This window comes from Zea mays, chromosome 4 (genome assembly GCF_902167145.1).
Source record: "Zea mays cultivar B73 chromosome 4, Zm-B73-REFERENCE-NAM-5.0, whole genome shotgun sequence".
Taxonomy (NCBI): domain Eukaryota; kingdom Viridiplantae; phylum Streptophyta; class Magnoliopsida; order Poales; family Poaceae; genus Zea; species Zea mays.
Genome location: NC_050099.1, coordinates 156,115,228 through 156,141,752, shown reverse-complemented (window position 1 = coordinate 156,141,752; position 26,525 = coordinate 156,115,228). Strand labels below are relative to the sequence as shown.

Sequence of the window (26,525 nt, the reverse complement as noted above, 5' to 3'; positions counted from 1 at the left end):
AGCAAACTAGTTAGTCCAATTATTTGTGTTGGGCAATTCAACCACCAAAATCAATTAGGAAATAGGTGTAAGCCTAATTCCCTTTCAATTGCACACTTCCACCCCTTCCTATCCACGATGAGCTCTTTATCAATATTCCACTCCTTCAGGTCCCTCTTCACAGCCTCTGTCCACGTCAAGGTTGGTCGACCTCTACCTCTCTTCACATTCTCGGGACGCCTAATTATTCCGATATGCACTGGTGCCTCTTCAGGTCTTCATTGGATATGTCTAAACCATCTCAAACGATGTTGCATAAGCTTTTCCTCAATTGGCGCCACTCCTACTCTCTCTCGTATATCATCATTCCGGACTCGATCTCTCCTTGTGTGGCCACATATCCAGCGCAACATACGCATCTCTGTCACACTTAGTTGTTGGACATGTCGTCTTTTAGTGGGCCAACATTCTGCTCCATACAACATAGCCGGCCGGATTGCTGTCCTGTAGAATTTGCCTTTTAGTTTGTGTGGCACCAGGGGTCGCATAAGACACCCGCAGCTTGCCGCCACTTCAACCATCCAGCTTTAAATCTATGACTGACATCCTCATCGATGTCTCCCTCCTTCTGAAGCATTGATCCTAAGTAACGAAAAGTGTCTTTCTTGGGTACCACTTTCCAATCAAGACTAACATCGCCATCCTCATACCCCATGGCACTGAAATCACACTTCATATACTCTGTTTTAGACCTACTAAGCCTAAAACCTTTTGCTTCCAGCGTCTGCCTCCACAATTCCAACTTTTACGAAACACCACTCCTACTCTCCTCAATAAGTACCACATCATCGGCAAAAAGCATACACCACGGTATATCTCCTTGTATGTCCCTTGTGACCTCATCTATCACCAAAGCGAAAAGATAAGGGCTCAAAGCCGACCCTTGATGTAGTCCTATGTTAAATGGAAAGTCATCGGTGTCTCCATCACTTGTTCGGACACTTGTCACAACATTAGTGTACATATCTTTAATAAGATTAATGTACTTTGTTGATACTTTGTGTTTTTCCAAGGCCCACCACATTACACTCCTAGGTACTTGTTATAAATGAATACGACACAAAGGGGATCAATCACAGAGAAGACACCGATTTAACGTGGAAAACCCCTCTAAAGCGAAGGGGAAAAACCACGGGCGTCGGCCAGCAACTTCTCACTATTTTCGGGTGGTTACAGATCGCAGGAGATTTACAATTGAGATGATTATCTCCTGCGGCTTACAAAGATATTTATAGAGGTGAAACCCTAAAATGATCCGTACTCCGGCCCAAGCCTTCCGGCGATGGGCCTCCGCTTCGCTCGCCAACTTGGCCGCCTTCTTCAGAATTTGGATCACAAACTCAACAGTACTTTGTCATAAGCCTTCTCCAAGTCTATGAAGACCATATGCAGGTCTTTCTTTTGTTCTCTGAATCTCTCCATAAGTTGTCTTAGTAAGAAAATGGCCTCCATAGTTGATCTCCTAGGCATGAAACCAAACTGATTTTGGGTCACGCTCGACATCTTCCGCATGCGGTGTTCAATGACTCTCTCCCATAGCTTCATTGTATGGCTCATGAGCTTAATTCCACGGTAATTAGTACAACTTTGAACATCTCCTTTGTTCTTTAAGATTGGTACTAACGTACTTCGCCGCCACTCGTCGGGCATTCTGTTTGTCTGAAAGATGGTGTTGAAAAGCTTAGTCAGCCATACTATCGCTATGTCTCCAAGGCATCTCCATACCTCGATAGGGATACCATCAGGGCCCATCGCCTTTCCTTATGTTTCCTTGACATCCCTTGACTACTAACCATGTCCTCCAGACCTTCCCAGAACTCCCTCTTTGAGTTCTCATTAAGGCCTACTTGAGGAGCATACGCGCTGATAACATTGAGAACCAAGTCCCCAATGACCAGTTTGACTAGGATGATTCTATCTCCTAGCCTCTTAACATCTACTACCCCATCTTTAAGGCTCTTGTCGATCAAGACGCCTACTCAATTCTTGTTTGCTGCAGTCCCCATGTACCACAACTTGAAGCCTGTACCTTCCACTTCCTTCGCCTTTTGTCCTTTCCACTTGGTCTCTTGAACGCATAAAATATTTACCCGTCTCCTCACCACAACATCGACTATTTCTCGTAACTTACCTGTTAAGGAACCTACGTTCCAACTACCTACATGGATCCTAGTTGGCTCGACTAGCTTCCTTACCCTTCGCACCTACCGAGGAAGATGCAAAGACCCTTGCTCATTTTCCACTACACCCGGGCGCCGATGTAGCGCGCCACTAAGGATGCGACGACCCGATCCTTGCTCACTTATCACCGGCTCCAGATCAAGAGACGACGCGTCACTTAAGGGGTGACGGCCCGACCCTTGCTCATTTAACACCATACCCGGGTTCCGATATGGCGCGTCGCTAAGAGGGTTACACCCCAACGATTTTCTCTGTGGTTTCATCTCCATAAGATTTGGCTGGTTTTTACGTTGGTTTGCCGGACCTAACACAACCCTCCTCCTTTACCGGGCTTGGGACCGGCTATGTTGAAACGACTCAAGGAATTCCGATCAACATAGGAGGAGTTTACCGAAAGAACTTAATTCCATAAAATATCACTGAAAGGTACAAACATTATGGAAAATCTGTTAGAATTGATCGGCTTAGAGGATGTTATTTCTTGTTTATTTTCTCTAAACACATACCCGAAATGACAGCGATACCCATGTGCCAGACTGGCCAGAACAAGCATGAACCTCACCCTATCAGTTCTGTCTCTGAATTGATGTGTCTATGGCTCTATGCTCATGTGCTGTGCGCACTCTCCCGTGTTCCTCTCTGCCCCAGGCTGCATGACTGGCAACCTTGCCATGTCCCATCCAAGCACCAGACACCACCCCTGCTCATCGCCACCAAGCGAAGATGCCAGCAGCAAGACAAGGACTGGATAGCCCCAATGCAGGATTAGTGCATATGTGCTGAAATGGAAGCAGGTATAATCTGTGCTGAGAAGGCAGCTAGCATGTCATGGAGATGGGCAGATGGCAAGTAGATTGCCTGCGGAGCTGCTGGTGAGGTCGTGCTAAGATGGCTCGTTCTGTGTTGAGATGGTATGGGGCAGCCTGGTGCCGCAGTGAGAGCTGTCTAACTGAGTCACCAGATCTGTCCTTTTTTTAACGACAACCAGACCAAAATTAAACAGAATAACAGATTGCTAAAAAAACCCATAGTTTTGACCTTGCAATGGTATTTTATGGAGCCAGGTTCTTTGGGTGGTATTTTCCAGAAGACACGATCTTAGAATGAATTTTCCTTGTGTAATTGGGTTTCTGTTATTATACTCATTTTTTTTTCTGGTCATCAATGTTACGCAGATACTAGAATACTGCCCGTGTGAGCATTTCACTTGAGATTGGTTTTTCAAAAAGGGAAGCTTGAGATATCCGGCGATGTTTGCATGTCTTGTGCAGCTTCTTTTGTACGTATCTGTGCCTAAACTCGGAATTTCAGATGAAGAACGTGAGAGGGAACTCTCTGATTTTCCCTTCATTTATTCCGTTCTTGCCTCCTCTGGTACGCATCTGTGCCTTCCAGCGCTCAGACACTACGACGCATGGTTGTTACTGAGGCACAAACTTTTACCTCATGCGAATAGAGTGCAGTTGACAGTTTGTTCATACGGGCGCAAGCTGAATTTAAGTTAGCCAATTCATTCATATGGTGCAATTGCCTGACATGTACACTAATATGCAAAAAAGCTGGCGTCTTTCATGTAAACTAATGAACTTGTTCATTTCGAATATCAGTACATGACTACATGAAGAAATAATCAGTAATCTCTGTCAGGTTAAAATGACTAGGTCGTCATATAAGACTCTTCTAATTTTGTTACCGAATCTAAACGATATTATTTAACTGGCATTTGATCATTTGGCAGAATCCACGGCCACCCACATATACCGTTGGTGTGGACACTGGGTGATGTCAGTGGCAACTGGCAAGCTAAAGCAGTCAATAAAGGACACTGAAAAATATCAGAGCAGTATGAGCTTATTGCAAAAATGTAATGTTCGATGCAATTTCAGTCGTGTAGTTTGTAAAACAGGTAAGAAGGTGCGTGATATCTGTAATGTTGAAGATTGAAACACACATTTGAGGTACTGACCTCTTAGGACTTGTTTGAGAGCAAAAATCTTAGCCCCTCCAACCTCCTCCGTTATTTTTCTCCCAAACAAGCCCTTATGGTTTGGGTCAATTCTTGTGATTGGAACAGTGAAACACAAATTTATTTTTCTCCCAAACAAGCCCTTATGGTCTGGGCCAATTCTTGTAATTGGAACAGTGAAGCACAAATTTATTCTCTTCTTCAGTATATAACTGTATTATGTGCATGTCAGATTGATCGATGCACCAGAATAGAAAATTAGAAAGAAGAACGCAATGCAATTGTCAAATAATCGAGTACAAGAGCATTACAATCAACATATCTAGTTTCTGCAGGTTTAGCCACAGCTCATCTACGCTGTGTAGATAAAGTTCTAGGTCATCCCTTTCGACTCTAGCTTATAACCCTTATGAATCTGACTGAGGTCTTAGAGCACAAGAAACCCAGTAAAATTCCTTGGCAGTGATAGCATCTTGATAATCATCTGGTTTAGGACCCTTCGTCGTTTTCCACCATCCCGTTTCATATTATTAGGACTGCAAACATGTATTGTTCTTCATCTCTCCTGCATCCATCCACAAAAAAGAAGACAACGTCATTATAACCAGTATCTCAAACAACCAGTTTAAATGAAACTTTCCAAAATAGTACGGCATGATGTAGAGAACTACACAAGGCTACTAGAAACTTCAGTAAAAGAGACACAGCAGGCATAGGGAACATAGAAACAGTATTGAACATCACCAAAATGTAATACAAATAACAAAACATGCATAGAAATCAGAATCTATTGCAGTAATAAGATTATTAATATAAAAAACTTCACTTACCACGTGATCCATCAGTTTGATTGTCAACATAAATCTTTACAAACAAATTTTTTAGGTCTTCACGTGCAGTCAATTCTTCCAAAACCCTATCATTGAACGTCAGTTCTGGAGGCAAGTTGCATCCTCCACGCTCCAGTTCATTTGAAAAGAGCAATTTAGACATGTGTTCCTTCTTGGCTTGTCTGTCATACTTTCTCTTCTCTGTCGTTCCTTCTGCAATCAGATTGTACGTGTACACAATCTTTCTCTGACCAATTCTGTAAGCCCGGCCAATCGCTTGCCTTCCAACGGAGGGGTTCCACACGACATCAAGTAGAACTACACGTGACGCCCCAACAAGCGTAATGCCTTCGCAGCATGCCTTCGTTGATGCAAGCATCACCTTGGCCTTGCTTTTCATGTTATTGAAGACCTCCATCATGGTTTGGCGTTTTTTAACTAGAACTTTTCCGCTCATTAGCAGGATCTCTTCGCCTTCTGCCCAACTGAACCTTTCTTTCAGCTGCTCCATGATCAAGGACAATGGTTCAAGGTATTGGCTGAACACTAGCACCCGTTCATTAAGCGCTTCACACAGGCGAACAATCTCCAAAACAAACCTCGTCTTAACCCCTCCAGATGGATTGGAGCGTAGACTCTCTAGCTTAGGCTTGTCCAAGATAGATTCCTCTTTCATAGACAGTTTTGCGCTGGCAAGCAGGGAAGGATGTATTGATGCAAGCGAGATTTTGTATTCTGCATCAAGACCCATTGCCACAGTCTTCTCCATACTTGCGATGACTTCTTTCTGGTAGAGAAGAGGGTTCAGAATCACAACGGATTCTCTCAGTCCTGGGAGAGACTTCTGAAGAAATCTGCCACTATGGATGTGCACAATAGGGTCCAGTTTTTTCCTCACTTCATTAATGTTTGCCTTTGTGATGTCATTCAGTCTCAACGAAGACCAGAAATCTTTGCTCTCGTCCGTCTCTAGATGCAATGCATCTGCATCCTTTGGCCTGACAAGGCGCAAGGTGTTGTAGAGTTCCTCAAAATTGTTCTGGAATAGAGTCCCCGATAGAATTATCCGCTTTTCGGTGTGGACCCTTTTAAGAACCTTCCAGATGAGACTCTTCTTGTTCCTCGGCGTGTGCCCTTCGTCAAGGACAAGCAAGTTGGGTTTCTCCAGCAGCAGCTTCCTCACCTTATCCCCGTCCATGCCTTCGTGATTAGCTAGCTTCCTAAAAAGCGAGTAGCTCAGACCGATTATGCTGGTACCGTTCATCCAGGACCCTAGCTTCACCAGTCGCCTATAATTTTGATCCATTTTATCTGTCAGTAGCCTACGGTGAAAAGTTCCATTCTTCGCAGCCTGTTCTTGGAGGGTCTTGTCCTCACTCCAGTTGATCTCAGTGGAATTCAGTACATGGAAAGGGAGCTTTACCTTCCATTTCCTGAACTCCTTCTCCCATGTCGCTAGCATCCCCCTGGGAGCAATGATAACCGGGCTACAGTGCGGGAAAACCTCAAGGTAGGATTGAACAAATGTGATTGCCAGTCGCGTCTTTCCCGTCCCAGGTGCATGAGAAATCACACAACCACCTCCAGCATCAGATTTTATGGTGTGCTTTAGCTGTTCAATTGTAGTACCTCCTGCTAGCTTCGTCCACATGAACTCAAATGCATCCTGCTGGTGTGGGAACATAGTTTCCTTGACTCCAGGAATGAGATTCCAGACTGAACCAGCTTTGTGATCACCAAAGTTGCATGGTAGTTCATGTCCATTTGATACCAGCACATCATTCTGTTCAAAAACATTGAGCATTTCCTTAAGCATCCTGTCAAACTCAGGGTTGATTGCTGATCCCCTTTCTGCAGAACATTTCCCCTATCGATCGAGGAGGAAAAAAATGATCTTATTAAAGTGGTTGGTGCTACCTAGCAAAGCATAATCATGTCTTGGAGGAACATGTTCTATACTTGCATTGAACATTTGCTTACCAAAGTAGGCAGTACATCTCTGATTTCGAGATCGACAACATGACAGTGCTTGCACCGAACTCCTATTTGTTCGTCAATAATGAATTCATGCTGCCCAATATTGCAAGAAGTCACTTTCACTGGAGGAATTTCTTTCCCATCCTGCGCACGGTAGTGTAAGCATTAGATTTTCCTTTGAACCTTAAATGAATTGGAGTATATAAAATGCATAATCCATAGAATCCCCATCAATGCACAAGAAAGTTGCGTGTTGTTTGGTTTTTATGGACTAATTTTTAGTACCTCCATTTTATTCCATTTTAGTTTATAAATTATTAAATATGAAAACTAAAATAGATTAGTCCCTATAAGCCAATGCGCTAGAGCTAATAATTAGCTGCTAAAATTAGCTTAACACATCCAAACAATGTAGCTAATAGTTCAGCTATTAGTTATTTTTAGCAAATTAGTTAATAGTTAGTTAGTTAGTTAATTTCACTATCAATTTTTTAGCTAACTAACTATTAGCTCTAGTGCATTCAAACATCCCCTTAGTTGACTAAAAAGTCACTAGTGGAATAGCTAACTAATAAATAGCAGGCTAAACATTAGCTAATTTTAGCAATTGAACCGGCTAATAACTAATGGATAGTTGTGGGTGTACCTAATAGTTAGTTGAACTATTAATTGGTGGTGTTTGGATGTCTTCAACTAAAAGTAGCTAATAGCTAAACTATTAATTGAGTTGTTTAGATGTCTCCAGCTAATTTTAGCAGCTAATTATTAACTCTAGCGCATTTAAAGAGGGCACAACATTCGTAAAATCAGAAACACCACGATTAGAAACAAAGTATAAGCTGAATGATAGTATAACAAAAGGTTAAATACCTCTTCACAGCCGTTGGAACCAATGTTCATGGATTGAAAAGCAATGCCGCATTCCATCCACAGGTCTTCTTGTTCTTGATACTTGTCATTTTCTGTGTTCTCTTCTGCATCCTCATCTCCGAATGAGAACACGAGAGGCAAACTGTTTCCAGCCTCTGCGTGAACAGGATTACCTATATGATTTTCCCAGCCAGAAAACAAGGAATCAAGGAGCTCATCATAGACGGCTTTCGCTGCTCGACCGCGCTTCTTTATTCGAATCATATGTACATTTCTTTTGAAGGAGATATCATCCTGTGCACTGGACATGTTCTCTAGATTCCCGCCATTTGGACCACTGTACCTGGCATGCCCAGGATTTGAGCCTTCGTAATTTCTGCAACCTTCCTTGGCAGCCTGAAGATTGGATAGCCCCTTCTTCAGCCTCCGGAAAGGCCTCTCTTTGGCATCCATGGCAGATGCTCCGTAATCCTCCTCGTCACTACTGGCACTCAGCCTCTTGTCCCATCTCTTGTTTATCGCTGCTCTTCTGCGCTTCCTTTTGCCAAAAGTCATGTTGTCTTCCTCACTTGACGACAGTAGCCCTTGCTGTGGCGCTGGTGGTTCGATTTCCTCTTCGGAATCAGAAGTCGAGTCTGGAATATCAATGTTGTAAGGTTTACTGAAAGTTCCGCGTTTCAGCAGTTTCTTGTCCTTGCATTTTCGCTGTGATCGCGTCCGCCCTTGGATGCCCTTGCCAACAGTCCTGTGTGGATTCTCAGGCAAATATATGCCCTCAAAAACCCTCCTCCTAAAGACTTGCTTGCCATCGCCTCCTGACCTCATAGTGCTACCTGCCATGGTGTTGCTAGGATTGAATGGCTGCGCCTCCCCTGTTTCATCCAATTCCTGTGTTTCCTCCTCAGATGCGTCCTCTTCTTGTTCTCCTTCACCATCGTAGATGATATGACTTTCTTCTTGATCGGCACCTTCCTCCTCCTCTTCCAACAATTCCTTTCCCCCCACATCCTCCTCATTATCACTCAAAGCAGCAGAGTCTTTGCCCTCCTTGTCCTCGCTATAGCCATGGCTATCCTGACTGCTCCTTCCTTCCAGAGCCTCGTCCTGCTCACTCTCTTGATCTATGACATTGCCAGCCACGTTGACGTCGTCATAATCATCATCCACCTCCATGAACTCCACATCTTCCACTCTTGTCTGCTCCTGCATATGCTTTTCGTCCTCCCCCGTGTCCTCGGACGACACTCGAGCAGAGTATGTAGCACACTGCACTCTCCCCTGCTGACGCGACCTTAACCGGATCCGCGACCCAACCGTTGCACTCCCTCCAACCAAGTTGGCCGGTGCCGCACTAGTGCTCCTCTCTCTTCTCGTACCCCCTCCACGCCTCGTCTTTCCCGGTGCACCCCTGGCCTTCTTGGTCGAACCCGACCGGTCACCCACGCCTCCTCTGCTTAACTCGCTACTACTCACATTCCTGGAGCTCCCGGCGTCTTCGGCCATCCACGACGTGCGACGACCAGCCCCTGAAGCGCTCAAATTCCGGTCCAACGCGTGAAAGTCGCCAGCGCCGGACGATCCTCTCTTCCGCTTCCTCTTCACGTCGGAGCTTCCGGGGGGCACACCCGACACCATGGCGCGCTTCGCCTTCGCTGAAAGAACCCAATCGGAAGCCTCGTCCTTGACGCGCCTCACGCGCCGGAATCGGGAACCGTCATTGTCTTCGTCGGAGATGGCGATAATCTCGGGCTGCTTCCGAACCGCCGCGGGGACCGGCGACGGCGAGGACGGCGCGCGATGGCCTTGTACCCGTAGCGAGGTAGGCAGCGCCCCAGGACGCACCGGGTTGGAGCCCACATCGTCGACGACCTCTGGTTTGACGAGCTTCGAGGCCTCGCCCGCGGAGGCGATCGCGGCGCCACCAAGCTCGCGCCCGGCTTGGCGGCCGGTGCCGTCGTCTTCTTTGTCGCTATCGAGGAGGATGATCACGCGTGTCATGGTGCGGCTCCGCCCGGCCTCTGTTGATGGCGGCGCGGGCATCGACGGAGGTGGGGGGGACGAAGCGGCGCAGCGCGGTGAGCGGAAGAGGTGGTTTTGCTCTCGATGGGTGGGTTTCTGTGCAGGGAGCGCGCGTGTAGAATAGGAAACCAGAGCTGGGAAAAGGAAACGTTCTCGCCGCGCGCTTTCGACCCCATCTGTCAGGGTCGCTACAGAGTATCAGACTATCTCGAGCAGCGTATCTCTCCTAGCCTACTATGGACTCTTTGGAGCATACTCATTCTAAGTGATGAGTTTCAATGCACTATTTTTAATGCTATCATATAAAATTTAAACTAGGTAACCGTGTATGTATACGGTACGTTTGGTTCAGCTTTTTAAACTTATTTCTGAAAAAGCAGAAACTGAACCAAAGGAGTTCAGCTTTTCTGCAGCTGCATTAAAAAGCAGCTTTTCTGTAGTACACATTTCAAAGTAGCATGGACTCTGCTTTTGCTGGTTATCCAAGTTTATTATATTAATAAATAGATGTGACAAATAGAAATAAAATATGTTTTTAAAATAATTAAGTGTTATAAGAAATAAAATAAATATTTTTAATAAAAAATTATTAAAAATAGAATTACAAAATTGATTTATATATAAAAATATCAGAAACACCAATATAAAATTAATTTTAAAATTAGATATATTCATTAAGTGATATAGTAATACAAAGTACATATAAACAATATGTAGTTTGATTATAGTAGATAACTCACATCAGTTTGAACCAAACAATTTTCAGCTTTTTTCTCATAACTTTTTCACAGCAGACAACCCAAAGCTGAACCAAACGCACCCATAGTCTACCATCTCATATGAAGTTATTTCTATATCTCTTCTCATTATTGTACCGTCATGTCACCAAGTGTAATAATGTGTCACCACATTTAACGAGTATGAAACTCTCATTGAGAATAGCCTTAAGGTGCCAAAAATAACCATATATTTTGGGTTATTTGGTTTGCTGCCACAGTTGCCACAATTTGCTACGTCTAAGGTTAAGCAAGTTTGACCAAGTTATACATGTGTTTGATTTGTATCTACAGTTGTGGCAAAAAATTTCTCCTGCTGCTTAGATCCCACTTGTCAATGACTTATAAAAGTGTGGCAATATTATCTTAAACGGGACAAACTGTGGCTTAGAATTTGAATGTCTAACCTAACTAACCTTAGGTGTGACAAACTATGACAAGTGAGGTAAGGAACTAAATAGGCCCTGAATTCCATTCAAAACTGTGGAGTAGAACCATGGATAGTGGCCAACAAAAACATTGTAGCCTACAAACGGTCACAAGGAATCAAGATTTTGATAACATATGAAAATATATTTTGCACCGTATACACGTAGTGAAATAGACTACAACCAACGCATTGATGGCTACCAGTGTAATTCAAGTAGTGGGACAACATCACTGTTTGAGACATGTGAGTCTTTTCTTTTATTGTAGACTGCAACAGAGAAGAAGACTGGAACAAAAGAAGAGGGCTCACATGGTCATAACATGAGAAGCAGCAGCGCTAAGTACCTGCCAGCATCAATATTGAGATATGTGAGCCTCATCAAGGTTCAGGCCTACACTTATGTCAGTCGTCTCTCAGCGATATAGAAGAAGTAATTGTTAAGGGAACTGTTTTAGCTTAATTTTGCGGTAGCAGACCATAGATATGAAAAAGATAACTAATCAACATAATCATGTAACAATATCTAGTTGGCATAATCTTGGCAAAATGGTAGGTGTATTATACGACAAATGTGCCACAAACTAATTACCAAAATACTTCCGAAGATAAACATTACCTCACAAATTTATGGAATGAGACAGCAAGCAGCTCGATAGTACAGACCAGCCAATGTCAACCCTGCAGAATTTGCCTCAACTGGAAGCACCATAATTTTGTTTGGCTAGAACATTAAAATAAATATATCGTTATGGTACATAAAAGTGTGACTTAACTAAGTTGGTGTTTCGTTTGGTGGAGCTAAATTTTAGCCACGTGACATCGAATGTTTTACTAGTTAGAAGTATTATATATAGTCTAATTACAAAACTAATATACACAGACAAGAGTAAACGGTTAGACGAGCCTTTTAAATCTAATTAGCCCCGATGTTTTGTTGTAGACTCCTTTGTGGGCCGGTAATATGCCAGGCGCCAGAGTCATTAGGTCGGCCATTTGTTAGATGACGGTTGGTTGTTAGAGAGGTTTAAGGAGGCTTATCCTCTCTGGGGCTTATCCCCTCAATAATCTTTTGAGTTGTTATGCCCCAGAGCTATAAAGGTGCCTTAGAACATTAAAATAAATATATCATTATGGTACATAAAAGTGTGACTTAACTAAGTTGGTGTTTGGTTTGGTGGGGATAAATTTTAGCCACGTGACATCGAATGCTTTACTACTGGTTAGAAGTACTACATATAGTCTAGCAAAACTAATATACACAAATAAGGAGTAAATGGTTAGACGAGTCTTTTAAATCTAATTAGTCCCGACTTTTTGTTGTAGTCTCCGTTGTGGGCCTGCAATATGCCAAGCGCCAGAGTCATTAGGCCGACCATTTGTTAGGCGGCGGCCGGTTGTTAGAGAGGTTTAAGGAGGCTTATTCTCGGGGCTTATATCCCCTCAATAATCTCTTGAGTTGTTACACCCTATAGCTATAAAGATGCCTTAAATTGTATTAGGGGTTTTATCAAAGAAGTTGTACGTGTGTGGTGCGGCTCCTTGAACACCGTGGCGAACCCCCCACCCCCTGGTGATCTTGTTCCGTAGCCACCACGTGTCCACGTTGTGTGCCCTATTCCCCGTGTTCCTCCACTCAATCCACTATGCTAGCGCACCCTTCGTGGTGTACTCCTCCTCGTCCATGTTGTGTGCCCTATTCCCTGCGTTTCTCCACTCAATCCACTCTGCTAGTGCACCCTTCGTGGTGTACTCCTCCCCGTCCACGTTGTGTGCCCTATTCCCTACATTCCTCCACTCAATCCACTCTACTAGCGCAGCCTTCGTAGTGTACTCCTCCACGTCTTGTGCACCGTAGCAGGATTTATAACACGTTTAGTATTTAGCTGTGTAATTAGTTTTATAATTAGACTATACTTAATACCATTCAAACATATGATATGACACATGCTAAACTTTAATAGCCAGAACCAAACACCCCCTAAGTGTGGTACCAGACTTGAAGGTTGCAAACTATAAATTGGAGCTGATGTTGCTACATGCCACACTTAGCTCCTTGAAGGCAATATGAAGTTGTTGACCGAGTGTGATCTAAAAATATATTTTTTACAATATAGATAGCCATGTATATGACCAGAATGTGCAGAATTATATCAACTACTAGTTTGCCTTTGGGAATATATATACACCCTTCCACGCACTCAAGTGTAAGACCTAAAATTGGTAAAAAAAATATCAGAAAATAATGAAAGAAAGAAATAAAAATATCTAGGGTAGTGTTTCTAGAATTTTTGAAACCTTTGAGAATTTATAAGGACCTTTCCTATTCATAATCAATTGATAACATTATATTAGATAACCAACTAATAAATAGATAAAGAAAAGCTGACCTCTTGCCAACAGTTTTGTGTTAATGCATTTTATTGACAACACAAATTATACCTCCAATTTTAAATGAAAACATAAAAGGAGAAAATGAGAAAGGGAATTTCTAATGAAACCATTTATGCCTTCCCCAAACAAATGACAAAGAAAATAAATAATAATATAGTAAATAATAGGGATTATATTCACATTAGTATTAATTTTGGCACTTGGAAAATTTAAGTTCAAAAGAGGAATTTGAATTTGATTTGAATATCGGAAATTGAAATAGAAAAGAAAAGAACAAATGAAAAACCTTACCTGTGTCTTGGGCTGAATCTCCTTCGCGCGGCCCAACTTCTCCACTCAGCCGACCCACAACCGCGCCTTGCTTGCCGTGACTGCCAGGTGGGGGCCCTCGTCAGTCACTACCACGCCACCACACCTCAGCCATGCGCGGACTCACCTCGGCTGACGAGTGGGGCCGAAACGTCATCTCCTCCGCGCTAACCCAACCCGATTGCGTTGTGCGCTGACATGAGGGGCCCGCTAGGTTAGTGTCACCCCTGCCTCCGCGGTGTTGTGGGGTCCGTATGTTAGGTCCTCCATCTATCTCGCGCCGAATTCGGAACGGATACTGCTTCGTGTTGCGCGGACTCCGGAGATCCCGAACCCAACCCTCGGCCATCCGACAGCATAAAAGCAAATCGTGACTGTCGCATCCGTTCAGTGAACACCAGGAACCTAGCCCTACCGAATCGAAGGTCTCGACATCATTGTCGCGCTTGCGGAGAGAGTCGAGAGCACAAAGAGAAGGAGAATTTCCGCCATTAGTGACCAGATGCTCTTCATCACTGTGCCCTAGTGTCGGGGGGGGGGGGCTCCACCAGACCACGAGGAGGGCATCCATGACCTCGCAGTGAGGGAATTAGCAACTGATGGCCACAAGATTTCTCGCCGATGGTCATTGACCGCGCCTCTCCGTGACTAGACGGGTCGTCGTTGCGATTCACGGTAAGTCAGCTCCTGTTGTCTTCACCTTGGTGCCCTCTACGTGTAGCACCGATTTTTCGTGGAGATTGCGTGCTGGTGCGGGTAATGACACTCCTCCGGCGGGGCGCCAACGTCTACCGTGCTCGCGCCGCCGTTCTGGTGATCGAGACGTAGAAGAAAGGCGCGAGCCGTGGATCCATTAATGGACGACCTAGATTAGTTCTGGCATACCGCTTGGGGCATTTGGATCTGTGCCGTCGGATCGACATCCTATGGCTCGAATCAGATCACGATCCATTAAGTTGTAGCCATTAGATCTCGATCCGGCGGGTTATAATCCATACCGGTTCGGTTGTGGATCAGATCTAATCCAGATCGTAGGTTGGCAATTTAACGGTCAGGGCACTTGAATATCCCCTTCGATCGACTCTTTTGCATATAAGCCTCTGCACTTCTTACTAATAAACCCGCCATCCCCGTGCAGTTTGAAACAGTTACAGATAGGTCCCTAGAAATTGCGATAATACCCCTGGAGTCTTATTTAAGTGCAAAATAAATATTAAAAATAACCTAAAACTTGTTTAACCCATAACTTTTATGTCCTAATTCCAATTTAATCCATTCAAGTTGTGTTAGCTTCATAATAATTTTGCATAAGCTTCCGTAACATTATCTTAGCAAATAGCATGTTTTCAAAAATAAATATTCATTTAACCTATGCTTAGTAGATTGTTCCTACTAATCAAAGCCAGTTTGTCTATAATTATAATATAACTAAAATATTATTTCCACTCTAGTATGATATAGATCAAAGTTATTCCTTAAATATCATTATCACATGACTTATAAAATCAACATAAAGATCTAGATCTAATTGGTTAATCACATAGATCTTCCAAAAACCACCTCTCTTCAACCCTAACTCCAATTTTAGTGATTCTCGAACCCACGATCTCGTAGCAACGCGTAGATTATTATTATGCAATTTGTGCTTATGTTTGGTGTGATGTTAATTTTTGCCTACACTATGTTTGTTTGTATGGCTAAGACTAGCGTGAGGTTACGAATCATCTGAAGATCATCTTGATACCTGGAATCTCAAGTCCCAGGCAAGTTGTGCCTTTGATCACTTCTATTTACCCAATAATGTTCCTGTTAATCATTATGATCTGCATAGGTTAATTTTGATGGGACCCAATAGGTTACCTATCTTTATGCCTTGTTTACCACTGAACTTTTGGGTAGTAATTGCTAGTGCTTTATGTGGATTTGGGCATTGAGGTACACATTATTCATGATCATGCTTTTATTATCAATTTGTTATTTACTGTTCATGATAAGATCATTATGTCAATTGAAACATGGAACGACCAACTGTGAAAATAGTGCTACCATAAGGGTGGTATGGGATGCCCTTGGCTGACTAATTAGGAAAGCTAGTGGAGGACTACCTTACCCGAAAGGGGCAAGGGCAGTAGGGGAGTGGTCAGTGTTGGGAGGTTTTTGGGTTGATTTTGCTGCGATACCAAGGAAGCTAGTGGAGCTTTCTAGAAACTGTAGCGGGTTTTCTGAAGCTAGCGGAACTTTGTAAAGGCCTCATAGTGTTACCCTGCCTCGCTTCCTTAGTAGAGGTGTATGGGATTCATGACCCCTTGGCGGATGGGTAACATGACTTGTGGGTAAAGATGCACAACATCTGCAGAGTGTAAAACTGGTATATCAGCCATGCTCACAGTCATGAGCGGCTTGGACCCTCACATGATTAATTTATGGAGCTAAACTTAATTTGTCATATGCATTGCATCACGGGTGTTGTTATCAATTTTTATATACTACTTTATTTGGGTTGGTATCTACTTACACTTAGTAACTGCCAATAAAATTTCGACCAACTTTAAAAGCGATGCTCATCTTTAACCATCCTCTTTATTTTGTACAAAATTCCTATTATATAGTAAAGATGTGACATTCGTTTCTGTACCATGATTGATTATATGTATGAGACTTGGTCCCAGCACACCTGGTTATTATGTTCACGCCTGGGTCTTGATGCCCCAAAACCCGGGTGTGACAGAAGTGGTATCAGAGGGACATTGACTGTAGGACAAAACCTAGATAGAACTGGACAACCATTATCTACTTACCTTTGCTACTCTGATTCTTTCTAAACTTTTCTTAATCTTTTCTCATCCACTGCTGCTTTACTCTGATTACTCTTACCTTTTGGCTTCTAAAGACAAAAGTGGGTTTCACACTTTGAAGTCCTGTACCTAAAGTGACTTTTAGGAATAGGAGATATAATCTTAGGAACAAAAACAAAACTATTTTTGTAGGTATCTATGTACCTGAATGTTTGTTCTTATGATACTTGTCTGATTTGGATCTTTGATTGAGTGTGATGAGTTGTGGAGTAATATCCACAATTGCATCTGCATATACATAGGCATAAAAATGTTTATAAAATAGTTAGACAACCTATATTATCTCTCCAATAGAATACAACTAGTATCACATGTCTATCTCATCCTTACAGATTCTATCTTACCTTTGGACATTCACCTTATACGCCTAGTTATCCCAATATTAATATAAAACAATAGATCAAAGCCCCGCCAAAGAACCTTCAGTTTATGCCTAGCTACTAGCCTATCTGGTTGCCTACTAAGTAATTCCCCTTGCAAAACTGTCTTACCATATGTTCTAACCAGATGGTTAATACCAAGGGGAGGAGGAATCGATCTACCTGCCAACCCCCACAACAGGAGGATTATCAGACAACAGCAAACAAAAATGAATCCTCCAAATCCTCCACCGGTTGGGACCGATCCAGTGGTTGCCGCTCAGATGCAGATACTACAACAAATGGCAAACACGATGAACGAAATGCAAAATCAGATGAGGCAAGAACGCCAGGAGATGCGTCAGGAAAGGTGAAAGGGAAATAGGGTTTAACCTTTTCCTATAAATAATTTTGGTGGTTGAATGCCCAACACAAATATTTGACTAACTAGTTTGCTCTAGAGTATATGATATACAGGTGCATAAAGGTTCAACACAAACCAATAAAAGATTGAAGAAAGGGTTCAAATTCAAAAGGAGCAAGAGCTAGTGCATTCGCTCCTAGACACCACCACTCCAAGCATCCAAGTTTCAAGCACTTCACATTAAATACAAGAGCTAGTGCATGCATTCACTCCTAGACACAATTCAAAAGAATCAAAGCCTCTCCAAGTCCCAAATTCACTCCAAACACCTAGTGACTAGAGAGAGTGTTTTGTTCGTGTTCTTTGCGCTCTTATTTCTTGGATCGCTTTCTTCTTCCTCATTCTTGTTTCAAAGTGACTTGTAATCAAAGCAAGAGACACCAAGTGTGTGGTGATCCTTGCGGGGTCTAAGTGACCCATTTGATTAAGGAGAAAGCTCACTCGGTCTAGGTGACCGTTTGAGAGAGGGAAAGGGTTGAAAGAGGTCTTTGTGACCACCTCAACGGGGACTAGGTTCTTTAGAACCGAACCTCGGTAAAACAAATCACTGTGTTCATCCGCTTTACTTCTTGGTTGATTTGTTTTCCCCTCTCTCCCGGACTTGATATTTGTTCTAACACTAAGCCCGGCTTGTAGTGTGTGTTTAAAGTTGTAAATTTTAGATTCTGCCTATTCACCCCCTCTCTAGGTGACTTTCAATTGGTATCAAAGCCCGGTGCTTCATTTAGAGTGTAACCACTCGAAGTGATGTCGGGAGGATCCGCCAAGAGGGAGATGGAAACTGGCGAGATGGCCACAAGCCACGGGAAGGCTCCATCAAGGGAGTTCGACGCCAAAGAGAAGGAGGAATGCCCTCCTCGCGTCACGTCGCATCAAAGTGGCGACAAGAAGAAAAAGATGAAGAAAGTGGTCTACTACAAGACCGACTCTTCGTCGCGCTCCACCTCCGGCTCCGATGCCGCGTCCGTCACTTCTAAGCGCAGAAGTATAGTAAGATGCCACTTCGTTATCCCCGTATCTCTAAGCGCACTCCATTACTTTTCGTTCCATTAGGCAAGCCACCATGTTTTGATGGTGAAGATTATTCTATGTGGAGTGATAAAATGAGGCATCACCTAACCTCACTCCACGCAAGCATATGGGACATTATTGAGTTTGGAGTGCAGGTACCAAATGTGGGGGACGAAGATTACGATTCGGACGAGGTCGCCCAAATACGGCACTTTGACTCCAAAGCAACTACTATACTCCTCGCATCTTTATGTCGAGAGGAGTATAATAAGGTGCAAGGGTTAAAGAGTGCCAAGGAGATTTGGGACATCCTAAAGACCGCACACGAAGGAGATGAGGTGACCAAGATCACCAAGCGGGAGACGATCGAGGGGGAGCTCGGTCGATTCGTCCTACACCAAGGAGAGGAGCCACAAGTGATGTACAACCGGCTCAAGACCTTGGTCAACTAAGTGCGCAACCTCGGGAGCACAAAATGGGATGACCATGAAATGGTCAAGGTTATTCTTAGATCTCTCGTATTTCGTAATCCTACTCAAGTTCAATTAATACGCGGTGATCCTAGATATAAGCTAATGTCTCCCGAGGAGGTAATTGGGAAGTTTGTGAGCTTTGAACTAATGATCAAAGGCTCCAAACACATCGTCGACCTGGAGCAAGGCGACACCTCCACACCTGAGGTGCAACCCGTCACCTTCAAAGCGATGGAAGAAAAGAAAGAAGAGTCTACATCAAGTAGGCTCCCCATCGACGCCTCCAAGCTCGACAATGAGGAAATGGCGCTTATCATCAAAAGCTTTCGCCAAATCCTCAAGCAAAGGAGGGGGAAGGACTACAAACCCCGCTCCAAAAGGGTGTGCTACAAATGTTGTAAGTCCGATCATTTTATTGCTAAATGTCCTATGTCTAGTGATAGTGATAGGGGCGACGACAAGAAGGGGAAGAAGAGAGAAAAGAAGAGGTACTACAAGAAGAAGGGCTGCGATGCCCACGTGTGTCGGGAATGGGACTCCGACGAGAGCTCCACCGACTCCTCCTCCGACGAGGATGCCGCCAACATCGCCGTCAACAAAAGCCTCCTCTTCCCCAACGTCGGCGACAAATGCTTCATGGCAAAGGGCGGCAAAAAGAAGAAGGTACAATCTAGAACCACCCCCAAGTATACTACATCTAGTGATGAGGGTAGTTCTAGTGATGATGAAGATGATTTACTTACTCTTTTTGCCAACCTTAACATGCAACAAAAAGAAAAGTTAAATGAATTAATAGGAGCCATTATTCATGAGAAGGATGAACTCTTGGATAGCCAAGAGGAATTCCTTATTAAAGAAAACAAAAAGCATGTTAAAGTAAAAAATGCTTATGCTCAGGAAGTAGAGAAAAATGAAAACTTGACTAAGGAGCTTAGCATTTACCATGATTCAATTACCAATCTTAGAAATGAAAATGCTAGTTTAATTGCTAAGATTGATAAATTGAATGAATCAATTTCTAGCCTTAGAACTGAAAATGCTAGTTTAATTTTCAAGGTTAAAGATTTAAATGTTTGCAATGATTCTATTTCCGGTCTTAGAGATGAGAATGCATTATTACATGCTTAGATAGATGAATTAAATGCTTGCAAACCCTCTACATCTACTGTTGATCATGTTACTATTTGTACTAGATGTAGAGATGTTAATGTTGATGTTATTCATGATCACCTTGCTTTAATTAAACAACAAAATGATCATATAGCTCAATTAAATGCTAAAATCAATGAGCATGAAATTGAGAATGAAAAATTTAAATTTGTTAGAAGCATGCTCTATAATGGGAGACGTCCTGACATCAAGGATGGCATTGGTTTCCAATAGGGAAGCAATGTCAAAATTAATGCCCCTAAAAGATTGTCTAATTTTGTAAAGGGCAAGGCACCTATGGTTCAGGATAATGAGGGCTATATTTTATATCCTGCTAATTATCCTGAGCACAAAATTAGGAGAATTCATGCTAAGAAATCTCATTCTGTTTCTCACCATGCTTTTATGTATAAGAATGAGGCTTCTAGCTCTAGGCATTCTACTCATATTAAAATGCCTAAAAAGAAAACTCCTACTGCATCAAATGAGCCTAACATTTCATTTAAGACTTTGGATGCATCATATGTTTTAAGTAACAAATCAGGCAAAGCAGTTGCCAAATATGTTGGGGGCAAACACAAGGGCTCCAAGACTTGTGTTTGGGTACCCAAGGTGCTTGTTTCTAACATCAAAGGACCCAAGACTGTTTGGGTACCTAAGAACAAGGCCTAAATTGTTTTGTAGGTTTATGCATCCGGGGGCTCAAGTTGGATAATTGATAGCGGGTGCACAAACCACATGACTGGGGAGAAAAGAATGTTCTCCTCCTATGAGAAAAACGATGATCCCCAAAGAGCTATGACATTCGGGGATGGAAATCAAGGTTTGGTCAAAAGACTTGGTAAAATTGCTATATCACCTGACCATTCTATTTCCAATGTTTTTCTTGTAGATTCTTTAGATTACAACTTGCTTTCTGTATCTCAATTATGCAAAATGGGTTACAACTATCTTTTTACAGATATAGGTGTTACTGTCTTTAGAAGAAGTGATGATTCAGTAGCATTCAAGGGAGTGTTAGAGGGTCAGCTATATTTAGTTGATTTTAATGAAAACACAACTGAACTCTACACTTGCTTAATTGCTAAGACTAATATGGGTTGGCTCTAGCATCGCCGACTAGCCCATATTGGAATGAAGAATCTTCACAAGCTTATAAAGGGAGAGCACATTTTGGGACTAACAAATGTTCGTTTTGAGAAAGATAGGGTTTGTAGTGCATGTCAAGCAGGAAAGCAAGTTGGCACACATCATCCACACAAGAATATAATGACAACGAACATGCCATTGGAACTACTCCACATGGATCTATTCGGCCCGATAGCTTACATAAACATCGGCGGGAGTAAGTACTGTCTAGTAATTGTGGATGATTATTCTTGCTTCACTTGGGTATTCTTTTTGCAGGAAAAGTCTCAAACCCAAGAGATTTTAAAGGGATTCTTGAGACGGGCTCAAAATGAGTTTGGATTAAGGATCAAGAAAATAAGAAGCGACAATGGGACGGAGTTCAAGTACTCACAAATCGAAGGCTTCCTTGAGGATGAGGGCATCAAGCATGAGTTCTATTCTCCCTACACACCCCAACAGAATGGTGTAGTGGAGAGGAAGAATAGAACTCTACTGGACATGGCAAGGACCATGCTTGATGAGAACAAGACTCTGGACCGGTTTTGGGCTGAGGCAATTAACACTGCATGCTACTCCATCAACCGGCTCTACCTTCACCGAATCCTCAAGAAGACATCATATGAACTCCTCACCGGTAAAAATCCCAATGTTTCATATTTCAGAGTCTTTGGTAGCAAATGTTTTATTCTTATTAAAAGAGGTAGAAAATCTAAATTTGCTCCTAAGGCTGTAGAAGGTTTTTTACTAGGATATGATTCAAATACAAGGGCATATAGAGTCTTCAACAAATCCACTGGATTAGTTGAGGTTTCTTGTGACATTGTGTTTGATGAGACTAGGGATGGCAGTGGGTACGGATATGGATAAATAACCGCGATTATTTATCCGTTGGGTACGGATATGGTGGAGTTTCATATCCGCGGGTACGAGTATGGATACTACACGGTATCCACGGGTAATAATTTCGCGGGTATGGATATCTGCTATCCATATCCGTCAACCGATGGATATATGACATGTGGACCCAAACAGTGGAAGCAGGTCCCAGCGGCCAGCCTCGGCCTTGTACTTGTTCACTGCTTCGCGGGATCAGCTGTCAGCGCGTCAGCAACAAGCCAGCAACTAGCAATAGCAAGGCCGCACCGCAAGGCCAATGGGCAGTGGCTAGCAGTCCAAGGTCCAAGCGGCCCAGGACTCAGGTCCAAGTGAACAGCTTGTGGCTCTGCCTCTCGCCCTCTCGGTCTCGGTCAATCGGAAAGCCGAGCAGCCACCGAGCAGCTGAGCCACCAAGCGTAAATGGGTAAAAATATTATTTGATGTTAAAAATATTATTTGATGTTGCTGTAATTTTAGTGGGCGGGTAACGGATATCTGTTGGATAACGGATACCCGGCGGGTACGGGTACAGATATAGATCAGTACCCACGAGCGTAAATGGGTATGGGTATGGATTGGGTTTTATCTCGCGGGTATGGATAAGCGAAACATATATCCACGTTCTACCTGCCCGATTGCCATCCCTAGATGAGACTAATGGCTCTCAAGTAGAGCAAGTTGATCTTGATGAATTAGATGATGAAGAGGCTCCGTGCATCGCGCTAAGGAACATGTCCATTGGGGATGTGTGTCCTAAGGAATCCGAAGAGCCTCCACAAGCACAAGATCAACCGTCATCTTCCATGCAAGCATCTCCACCAACTCAAGATGAGGAACATGCTCAAGATGATGAAGATCAAGAGGATGAGCCACCTCAAGAGGAGGGCAATGATCAAAGGGGAGATCAAGTCAATGAAGACAAGGAAGATGATCAAGAAATACAAGGTCAAAGACCGCCACACCCAAGAGTCCACCAAACAATTCAAAGAGATCACCCCGCGAACTCCATTCTCGGTGACATTCATAAGGGGGTAACCACTAGATCTCGAGTTGCTCATTTTTGTGAACATTACTCCTTTGTGTCCTCTATTGAGCCATACAGGGTGGAGGATGCACTAAGAGATTCAGATTGGTTGCTGGCAATGCAAGAGGAACTCAACAACTTCACGAGGAATGAGGTATGACATTTTGTTCCACGTCCTAACCAAAATGTTGTAGGTACCAAGTGGGTATTCCGCAACAAGCAAGATGAGCATGGTGTGGTAATAAGGAACAAAGCCCGACTTGTGGCCAAAGGATATTCACAAGTCAAAGGTTTGGATTTCGGTGAAACTTATGCACCCGTAGCTAGGCTTGAATCAATTCATATATTACTTGCCTATGCTACTTACCATGGCTTTAAGCTTTATCAAATGGACGTGAAAAGTGCCTTCCTCAGTGGACCAATCAAGGAAGAGGTCTATGTTGAGCAATCTCCCGGTTTTGAAGATAGTGAGTACCCTAACCATGTTTATAAACTCTCAAAGGCGCTTTATGGGCTCAAGCAAGCCCCAAGAGCATGGTATGAATGTCTGTGAGATTTCCTTATCACTAATGGCTTCAAAGTCGGTAAAGCCTATCCTACATTCTTTACCAAAACTATTATAAAAGATTTGTTTGTATGCCAAATTTATGTTGATGATATCATATTTGGGTCTACTAACAAATCTACTTGTGAAGAGTTTAGTAGGATTATGATACAAAAATTCGAGATGTCTATGATGGGGGAGTTGAAGTATTTCCTAGGATTTCAAGTCAAGCAACTCTAGGACGGCACCTTCATTAGCTAAACAAAGTACATTCAAGACATACTTAGCAAGTTTGGAATGAAGGATGCCAAGCCCATCAAGACCCATGGGAACAAATGGGCATCTCGACCTCGACATGGGAGGTAAATCCGTAGATCAAAAGGTATACCGGTCGATGATAGGATCTTTACTCTATTTATGTGCATCTCGACCAGATATTATGCTTTCAGTATGCATGTGTGCAAGGTTCCAAGCCGATCCTAAGGAAGTTCACCTTAGGGCCATGAAAAGAATCATGAGATATTTAGTTTACACTCCTAAGTTTGGACTTTGGTACTGTTGGGGGTCTTCGTCTTCCGAAGGTCCTCAAAAACATGATTAACAATGTTTCCCAAGCATAATATATGAACAGGAATCTTCGGACTCGGGATGAAGCTGTACACAATATGGAAAGCAGGGTCGGAACGAAGGTTGAACCAGCGCCGAAGCTGCACGCAAGGAAGCTTCGGCTCAGTAGCAGAAAAAGGAACCGACTTAAGAAGGAAAAGGCTATCTAGTCTTTGACAGTTTGTTCTTAAGTCAATAGAGAATATGAAGGGCATGAATGTAATCTTACACGGGCTGCGTCCTGTGCCTATAAATAGATGAACAGTACCCCCGTACTGTTCACGCTGACTTGTACTCGCTCGCGCGTCACTCTTGTACTTCTTGTCTTCTGTCAAGCCGAAGGTACAAATGTAATTCAATATTGTTCTTATTCATTTATGATTATATAATAAAAGATATATTATGATGTCATATGTTTATCCATGTTATTTTCTCATGTTTTATATGCTTCGTCTCTCTTCAAAATATATACATTGTGATGATGAAGGTACGTCCTTCATAACCTTCGTTCGAAGATTGTTATATCCTAAGGGAAATAATGCTTCAAAGGACGAATGACATTAACCATTAATCTCTTTTTATGTTGCCTTGTTCTTAATTCATAGCATTTGAGAACAAGTCACCAACATTGGCGCCCACCTCCGGTGTACTCACTTCCATAACCTTCGGCAAAGCATCGACCTTCGTCATGCCGCCGAAGAAGATAACAGCGCCAGGGGCTGCACTGCAGCCACTGGACACAAACCAGGAGACTCTCTCTCTCCGAGAGGCTCGAAGCCAGAAGAGAAAGGCTACTAGTCCAACATTCCAGGAGGAGGAGTTGGACCAGGAGATCAGGGACATGGAAATCATCCACCAACAGGTGCAAAGGAAAAAGGAGAAAATGGCTCGGATGTCCGATCTTCAAAGGAAGATCGATGAAGCTACTGAGGAAGTGCGTCATCTTGCTCAAGATGATCAAGACCGAAGGCCCCAACACAGGGAGCTTCGTCAAGAGGGCTTGTTCAATGAAGATGGATGGTATGATGATTTTAATCATGATACCTTTACTTTTGATGATGCTTCTCCCTTGGCAGCAAAATTGCAGGCTATCCCATGGCCACAATCCTACAAGCCACCTCAGCTACCCATGTACGATGAACACTCGGACCCAAAGCAATTGTTGATGAGCTATGATGCAACAATATCCTCATACGGAGGCAATGCAGCTGTCATGGCGAAGTCCTTCGTCATGGCAGTCCGGAACATAGCCCAGACATGGTATTCTTCCCTTCGGCCAGGGGCAATCATGTCGTGGTAGAAGCTCAAGGACATGCTGGTTACCAGTTTCCAAGGCTTTCAGACGAAGCCAGTCACAACTCAGGCCTTGTTTCAATGCACACAAGACCATGAGGAATACCTTCAGGCGTATGTCCGAAGGTTCTTGCGACTGAGAGCACAGGCGCCCATAGTGCCTAATGAAATTGCCATTGAAGCCATGATCAAGGGTCTTCGGCCAGGACCTACGGCTCAATACTTCGCCAGGAAGCCCCCAAACTCTGGAGAAGCTGCTTCAGAAAATGGATGAGTACATCCGGGCTGACAATGACTTCCGCCAAAGAAGGGAGGAAGCTTACAGGTTCTCTGAGATGACTAGGGGATTTGGAGGAAGAATCCACCCTAGGCATGTCAGATCAATCCATAGCTCCAGTCAGAATGATGACAAAGGAAGCTGGCTTCAGAGGCCACAATACACTTCACAGTCTTCGGGGCAGCAGCAAAGCTCCTTCAGGCCGCTAGCTCCAAGGGGCAGAGGCGCCAGGGGCTTCGGAGGAAGATATGGGGATCAGCCTAGGAAAATCTATTGCTTATTCTGTGGTGAGGACAAGGGCCATACTACAAGAATGTGCCAAATCACTATTTCGAATCAAAAGGAGATTGCAGAAGCCGAAGCTCAGCAGAATCAGTCGAAGCAGGTCTTGCACACTGCTTCGTGTCACTCTCCCTACATACCAGAATATGTGGGCAATCAACCTGCAGCTTCTGTTGCTTCGGCTAGCCATTCACAGGCTTCTTGGCCTCAGCTTCCACCGCCAACCTACCTATTCCCGAAGCCAGCAGCCAGAAGGACGCCAACACTCTCAACAGCAACGTGAATTCAGGGAGGAATTCGAAGCTCGCACAGTCAATAGTACTGTGCCAGAATCAAAGCACATATATTGAGCGATATCTTGTTTCTGAAATACTTTTATGTTCTATGTCATTTTGTTTTTTAATAAGGAACAAGCAATGTAAAGTTAGTTTTA

The 26,525-nt window shown here is 43.4% G+C and overlaps 1 protein-coding gene across 1 annotated transcript; it reads right to left on the bottom strand.

Moving 5' to 3' along the window:
* Positions 1 to 4,451: 4,451 nt before the first annotated feature.
* Positions 4,452 to 10,135, bottom strand: LOC103653855 (SNF2 domain-containing protein CLASSY 3). Its single transcript, XM_008680667.2, has 4 exons — positions 7,864 to 10,135; positions 6,997 to 7,137; positions 5,017 to 6,883; positions 4,452 to 4,751 (listed from the first exon to the last, which is right to left on the bottom strand). Exons 1-4 carry the CDS (start codon positions 9,901 to 9,903, stop codon positions 4,717 to 4,719), a joined length of 4,083 nt encoding a protein of 1,360 aa, XP_008678889.1. The 5' UTR covers positions 9,904 to 10,135; the 3' UTR covers positions 4,452 to 4,716.
* Positions 10,136 to 26,525: the final 16,390 nt, after the last annotated feature.